Below are 7,983 nucleotides of genomic sequence, written 5' to 3' on the forward strand. Positions count from 1 at the left end.
TAGGGGACAAGCCTCTTCCTCCTAGTCCACTGACCGCACACCACTGGCACAGCTGCTTTTGCGCCTTGTTCTGGAGACAGAACTCATTCATTCATAGCTATTTTTTCAGGAAGCTAATCTCTGGGTCTGTAAATATGAGGATTCCACTTGGAAGACATTGCAGTTTTGAGACCACTTGTTTCAGCAGCACATAGCCTACTTCTTCCACCACCCCTTTGACCTAGGGACAAATTGTGCAAAGGCACACATCTCTTTGCATCAAAAAGTATATGTGTTCATCCTGCGTTGGTCATTGCAAGACATTCCCATCCAGCACCCGCTCTTTCTATTTCTATAATCTTATCCTGCGTGTTCAACACTGTGATGTCTTTAGGGTGGCTTACATTAGTGTGTGTGTGTGTGTGTCTTGGGGGAATACAGAGAAATAGCAGCAAAGCACAACAGCCTAAACTCAGAGAGCATTGTGGAATAAAACATAGAACCTCTCCTTAGGAGGTTCAAAAGCTGGGGAAAACAAATTGGGTTTTGGTAACATTTTTTTTAATTTATCAAAATTTATAGACCACTTAATTAAACAAAAAAACCCAAACCTCTATGTGGCTCACCCAAAATAGTATAAAATAATTATCAAAAATCATTAGCGTAGCCTTCAGGAAAAGGCAGGGTATTCCAAAAGTGTTGCCATCTGAAGGCCCTCTCAAGAGCTATCACCTACCATCCTTCAGAAATTGGGGGCATTTGGAGAAGACTGTGTGATGGCAATATCATGAGAGGGCAGGCTAGATCGGAGAAGCCACACCAGCCGATTTTTGGGTTCTAAGCCATGTAGGGCTTTAAAGGTACCTGTACATTGAACTGAGACCGGGAGCCAACAAAGTTGGCAACTCTCTTCTCTCCCTCTCTGCCTGGATTCCATAACTGTGGGTACTCTGAGCAGAACATGGGCACCAGGGGAGAGCATGAGGCAAACACATGCCCACGGCCATATCGGCGCAAGCTGCAAACACCAAGTTGCTGTTGGGGAAGAGGAGGAACATCCATTTTATCTTAAAGGTTTCTAAGATGGTCTGTACTTTGTAGTGTCTGTGAGATATATGGGGAGGAACACAGAGCTTTGCATTCAGAAGATCTCATGTTCCATCTCTGACATCTCCAGGTGAAAGGATATGGTAGCACATTGTGTGACTCTCTGCCTGGAGGGCCGATTCCAATCATATAGATAATATTGAGCAAGACAGACAAATAGTCTGACCTGGTTTAAGGCAGGTTCCTGTGTTCCCCAACCTTCTAGTAGCTCAAGCACACACACACACACATATATATATATATATATAGTGGTACCTCTAGTTACGAACTTAATTCGTTCCAGAGGTCCGTTCTTAACCTGAAACTGTTCTTAACTAGAGGCGTGCTTTCGCTAATGGGGCCTCTTGCTGCCGCTGCGCCGCTGGCTCACGATTTCCCTTCTCATCCTGGAGCAAAGTTCTCAACTTGAGGTAACTCTTCCAGGTTAGCGGAGTTTGCCACCTGAAGCGTTTGTAACTCGAGGTACCACTGTATTCTGAATTCAAGATTTGCTTTTAGGTTGTCTAGGAGTAAGAATTACTCAACCACAGAAGAGACTACTCATGGCAATTTTCTGGGTTGGGGGGCCAGTGAATTCTTCACTTTTGTTTGCTTGACTTAAATACAGGATAAATACAAGCTAGTCAGGGGTTCCTCTCTTTTCTTAATCTCTCTGCCCCCCCCCCAGCAGAGCAAGAACAACACTGTGCTACCACTTGAAGACTGTGCTACATTGGATTGTTGACATTTTAACCAGCAAGCTTTTCAAATGCAGAACATCTGAACCTGCCTTATATGGAGACAGATCATTGGCCTACTTTAGAGGCAGCAGCTATCCTAAGATCTCGAAGTCAGACCTGCTAACCTAATATCCTTTTCATCAGAAATCCCAGGGATTGAACCTGCCACATGCAACTGCTTCCCCCTCTGATCTCAGTCGTGTTACTATGAAATATTATTAATGCAACTGAAGTACGGAGTGTTTTTAAGCTACCACCCCCTTCACACAGAGGACCTGTTAACACCTGCATATTCATCACTTCTTGACTGCAACGTGATCCGAGCCACTGCAGATCCCACATCGTGGAAATACAGTTTCGTGTTACCTAAAGCACAATGTTTCTCCAACGGAAGTGGCTCAGACCCAGGACTGGGAGTTGTGAAGTGTTAAGGAGGCACGTGGGGAGAGCAATTGATGCATATATGTGTTTGAGCCAGTCTTGAAAGATGTGCTGAGCTGAGTGGCTCAGTCAAGAATAGTATCAAGGGCTTAAGGGGGAACAATAAACAGACTCCGTCTTGTACTACTTGTGAGCCGCAAGCAAGTTGCAGCATACCAGCCCCACATTGAGGCCTGCCAGGCCCTACCCTGTTTTTAAAGCCCCCCCCCCAAAGCAAAAAGAGATGTATTGAGCTCCTGGTAGGCTATCTGGCTGGTGGGCTGCAAGCTAAGATAAAATATAGGATATCCCTACACAATTTCACTGAAAACCATTCTCCCAAATGGAGAACCAGCCATAAATACCCCTCCCCCCCAAAAATGTGTCATATAGTATAGAAACAAAGCACAGAATACATAAACCCAGAAAATTTCCTGGATCTCTTAGCTTCTGGTCTTGGGAATGCTACTTAATACCATAGATTTGGCATGTTTGAGATGGAATACTAAATAAAGCCAGTGGCCCTAAGCACACATATATGAAAGTAAACTCTTCTGAAGTCATAGGACTAATGTCCAGATAAATCTGTGGGGTTTTTTTTTTTGTGGGATCAGGCTGAAAGTGTCACAAAATTATTGTGAAACCCAGCCAGATGGGTGGGGTATAAATAATAAATAATAATTGCAGTAATCAGGGAAAATACTTTTCCACATTCTTCTCTTGCTGCTTTTTATGAACACTAGATGCCAAAATCAGTAAGCGACAGAATGTTTGCAGAACTTCCATGGGATATTTTGTAGAAACTGCTGGGTTTCCCCGCCTCATCCTCAGATTTCCTTTAATCAAGTCTTTAAAATTATTACTGAGAATAGATCAAGAATATCAAATATGTTAATCCAAAAACTAATCAGATGTAATCTCAATCCTGCACTGAAATATTTGTAAGCAGTTTATCAAACTCAGCATAGATTGGGTTTGCGGAGCAAAAGCTCTGTAGCTCACAATTTTTGTGGCACCTCAGTACAGTTCTCTCTATGGGCTGTTTGGAGCGATATTTACCTCCTTAGTGCTCCAGTCCTGAACACACTTACTTGGGATGTTTAATTGAATGGATCAAACTTCTCTCTGTGTCACGCAAACTTCCTAAATAGTATGAACATAATAACATTGCACAAAAATAAACAAGGCAGCCAAGATCCACTGATATGATCATACTGAATCAGTATGACATAGCTGACTTTATATCATAGCTGATGGTGATGACTGAAAACATTTATGTTTTAATTGCATTTAAAAGAAGTAATGAAAAACACAGTTGTACATTCTAACAAACTTTACATGTGAAGGCAGAATAATACAAAAGGAGTGCAGATACCATATGGGTTTTATAGTAAAATGATGGATGAAAAACGGTGACAAAAAACTTTCAAAAATAATAGGTAGCCCCTGCCAGCAAATGTTTCAAATTTTAAGCTGAATAATTAGTAATGATTACCACTCGTTTTATTTAGATGCAATTTCTTTTTTGTTGCATAGCTTAAAATATTGCTGCACCATCTCCACTATGTCTCATGATGCCTGCGACAGTTTTTCCTTAAACAAAAAAAATTCAGGAGAGTTTTGTTTTTTAAAAAATCACCTCTTCTCCGTTACATAATATATCATTTCTAATTATTATAAATACATCAGTTTTTTTAAACTCATCTGATCTGAGTAGCATGCATTGGTATAGTTACTGTACAATTAAAACACTGTTGCAGACTTTTAGACACAGTGTGCGTTTTCTTGGCTCCACAATTTTATTTAGACACACTGCTCAGCAAAAATGGAACAAACAGGATAGGAAGGGGGGAATTAAACCTTAAGAATTCCGGCTAAAACAGAATCTCACAGTGCTTACCAAGTTCCATCTGGAATTAAATACTGATAAGTAAAATCATTTATTTATCTATTATTATTTTAATTATTATTGTTTACACAGAGATTTTTTTTTTAAATGCCCCACAATAGTTGACACACTTTAGAACTTAGCAAACACGCTTTTTTTTTTTTTAAAGTAGAGGTGCACCGATTAGACGGGGCAAAAGCGTCCGATTTATCATAATTAGAGAAGAGAGGTAAATGACCGCTTATTTATTTGTTTGTTTCCACTTTTCCCTCATTAATTATGAAAAACTGCATTTAATTCATCTTGCATGGTGAGAGACTGGCTGCGCAGATGTAGGTCGTAAGGGAAGTGGCTCTCTGCAGGCAACCTGAACACAGAACTCTGCCCAAGGGGAGCCCTGGGTGGCACGGCACAATAATGCATGCCGTAATTGTAGTTTTTGTCATAGTCCAAAGCTGCTTCTTGCTTGAGGGAAAATATCCCATTATAGTTAATTGGGGAAGGACTTAAGGGACCTTCGAACTGGGGGCTGGAGCATTCGGGAGAAGTGCTCTCGTAGAAGGACTCATAAGCACTGCAATAATTGTAGGGTTTCATGCTCTTGGAATTGTCGAGGGTCCCGTGACCTGGGGGTGTGCTCAGCTCTGGGCTGTGGTAGGGGGGATAGAAAGTGGAGTAGGGAGATCGGCCGTGGTGGGCCACCTCCCCGCTCTGACCCATCAAGAAACTTCTGGCGTTGAGTTGTAGACATCCTGCGACCAAGTTTGTGGTGGGCTGAGAGAGACCTTTGCACAAGTTCTGGACAAACGTCAGCAGGTCAGGCCTCTTGCCAATCCGCAAGATTTCGGAGAGAGCCCAGATGTAATTTTTAGCCAGCCTCAAAGTTTCTATTTTCGACAGTTTTTGCGTCTTGGAGTAACAAGGGACCACTTTCCTCAAGCTGTCCAGAGCATCATTGAGGCCGTGCATTCGGTTTCTTTCTCTGGCGTTGGCTTCCTGTCGCCTGAATTTGACCCTCTCGATTCTCATCTTGGTGGTCTTTTTTTTCCGAAGGCCCCTCCTCCTGGGCAAACCGTTTTCATCTTCCTCTTCTCGGTCATCTTCCACCTCCTCTTTCTCTGTATCTTCCGCTGTCGACCGTTTGATGCTTTTCCCCTGGTGCGTAATCTGCTTTGCAAAGCTTTCGGGTTTCTTGATTTGCTTTGGGTCCTCACTTTCTCTGGAAAACTTTCTGCACATCTGGGACTCTGGCACTACAACAGACTCATCAAATGGTAGCGTTAACATGGCGTTATAATCTTACGTGACCTGAAAGAATGCCAGCACAAGGATTTAAGTGTATCCATTTGTGAAGGTTACATTTCTTATACATATTTTCAGTTACGTTTTTACATAATTACCAGTACTGAGAATAATGACTTGTGCATATTTCGGTAGGTGCATACACACCCACAAACATCGAAGAAATACAGCCTATTCTTCAAAATTGTTATCATTTGCTATATTTATGCATTGAATTGGTCCAAAAGTCTACGTCAAAAATGCAATATAACTATCAGAAGAGAAACATTGGCAATTAAGGAAAGTTAAATTTAAAATCAATTCTTTTCCCTTTTAATTTTTTTTAAAAAAACTCAAATTTACAGAACATCTAAAAATGTGGAATTCATAAAAAATAATTATAAAATGCATACATTTCAACTATCCAAGAACTCTAGAGTTTCAAATGAGTCAAGGTAATAGACTTAAAAAATAAAATTAATCTGTTCGGTAATAGTAAAAATGCCTTTAACTTTTTAATTCTAATTATTTGTTTGCACACATTCTTCCACAAATCATCACAGTCAAGTCTGAACTGATTGAAAAGAATTAAAATGGAAAAGAAGGCAAATGAATCATTCAGTGACTCAATTAATACGAAGAGAGGCTTTTTCTAATGGTCGGTATGAAAATGTGTGATACATGGATTATTTCTTTCCTATTAAAGCAGGATAGTGTAAATACCAAACATTTGCAGAAGGCATTTGGCAATAAATTGCACGCTTTCCTTTTATTCTATAGAAGGTGGGGGGGGGGTCTGAAACAAAATTTCCTAATTTTAAAATTAACTGGTTTTTTTTCATTAAAAAACAAAACAAAAACCAGAAGCGAAGCTAAACCCCATCACATTCTATTGCAGCATCTGTGTTCTTCAAGGAACAGACGTTTCCCTCCAGCTAATATCTGACAGGAATGGACTGAGGATTCTGACTGAAATTGTGCACGTGTGTTCAGAATTCAGAATGAAAAGCGGGGAAGGGGGGGGTGTTGAGAGAGAAACAATTTGCTTCTCCTCGTATTGTTCCTGCCTCTGTACTCACTTTTCAAGCAGCATACATCAGGATTTTCAAACTGGCCAACAAATAACGCAAATGCAAATTCGCAAAACGAGGTGAGGGACTTTTAAACAGGCACATTTTTAAAAAACAAACAAACCCAAACAAAACAAAACAAAACTAAGCCCCTTATCAAAAGATGTAACTCTCTGAGTATTGTCCATAGCCCCCTTATGGTATTACATAATCGGAGAAAGTATGCAACAACATTTAAGAAACACTGAAACAGATGATGAAGAAGGAAGCACAGCATTCATAAAACACACGGCTTTGTAACCTGTACCTTTCACATACTTGCATGCACACTCAGTTAAATATTATATTGGTATTATAAATGAATTTGCATTACCTTGGCCTTAAAAAAAGTCTTTCAATAGCCAGTTTTCATTTTTGCCTTCCAAATCTTTTTCAATCTGTCTGTCGCATCGTCTCCTGGAGTCTAGATCTGTGTATATCTGCACTATCTCATTGATCTCTAAAAAGTGACATTGATGCCAACTGCCAGAGCTGGTACCCATGCCATCTGCTGGTGACGTCACAGGGCAGAGAAAACCATGTGATCTTTTCTCCTGGGACCTTCATTCTGCACTGATCATCTGGCATCCCTGTAAGTGGGTACCAGCATTCATGTATCAACACAGAAGGTTAGGCTGATAGGGGAGGGGGGAAGAGAGAGAGAGATAGAGAACCCACACCAGCGTTTCAGATGCAGTAGGTGCAGTTCTGTGAGTTTTGTCGAACAGGCAGAAATGTCAACATTTCACTTTTATCCCTATCCACAGGTATATCTGCTTTCCGCTTGATAATAAGCTGGTGTTTATTGAAGAAAGGGTTTTTGTCGTATTGATCAGAATGCCATGAGCACACTTGGGGGCTTTGAAGAGAGGTGCTGCTCTCCACGAAAAATTGGGAATTGGGAGAAGTGTCTGGCGACTCCTAACTTAAGCAACTCTGGCTCAGGTGTGAGGCAGCTGAACTAGTCTCTGACCCTAGCATGACTGGGCATCGTGTGTGAGTGCGTTCATGTTCCAAAAATCATCTCTCTGAATTTGAATCCATCTGTGCTTGACTTGGACTTGGTGCATGAAACAATTTCGGTTTCTTTATTTGCCGTGCAATTCCATACATGTCTGTTCGGATGGACAGGCAATGTTTTCAGGAAGGCAGTCTCGGTGATTTTGATATATTATGGAAGAGACAAAAACAGAGAGAGAGGGAAAGAAAAGCAGAAAGAATCAACTTAGAATTACATGGTAGCTTCTGCTTCCAGATGCACACTGATATTGCCACCCCTTCTTTGCCTGATTTCATTATAACCCACCCCAGATAATATTACAGAACAGGCAAAGTATTTTCACTTACCTGCTTTTCTAATTGCTTGCCTTAAAAAAACAAAACACCGATTAAAGAAATATTCTCCCTACTCCGGATTATCCTTCCACTATTTATATCTGCCTCTTTATTCCTTTTTGCCCTCTGAATTCTCTTTCTTTTG

At 40.8% G+C, this 7,983-nt stretch overlaps 1 protein-coding gene across 1 annotated transcript; it reads right to left on the reverse strand.

Annotated features, from left to right (window-relative positions):
* Positions 1 to 4,282: 4,282 nt before the first annotated feature.
* NEUROD6 (neuronal differentiation 6) lies at positions 4,283 to 7,095 on the reverse strand. The gene is made up of 2 exons (XM_053409935.1): positions 6,838 to 7,095; positions 4,283 to 5,421 (listed from the first exon to the last, which is right to left on the reverse strand). The coding sequence occupies exon 2, from the start codon at positions 5,398 to 5,400 to the stop codon at positions 4,387 to 4,389; it is 1,014 nt and encodes a 337-aa protein (XP_053265910.1). The 5' UTR covers positions 5,401 to 5,421; positions 6,838 to 7,095; the 3' UTR covers positions 4,283 to 4,386.
* Positions 7,096 to 7,983: the final 888 nt, after the last annotated feature.

The sequence above is a fragment of the Podarcis raffonei genome, chromosome 12 (genome assembly GCF_027172205.1).
Source record: "Podarcis raffonei isolate rPodRaf1 chromosome 12, rPodRaf1.pri, whole genome shotgun sequence".
In the NCBI taxonomy this organism is placed as follows: Eukaryota; Metazoa; Chordata; class Lepidosauria; order Squamata; family Lacertidae; genus Podarcis; species Podarcis raffonei.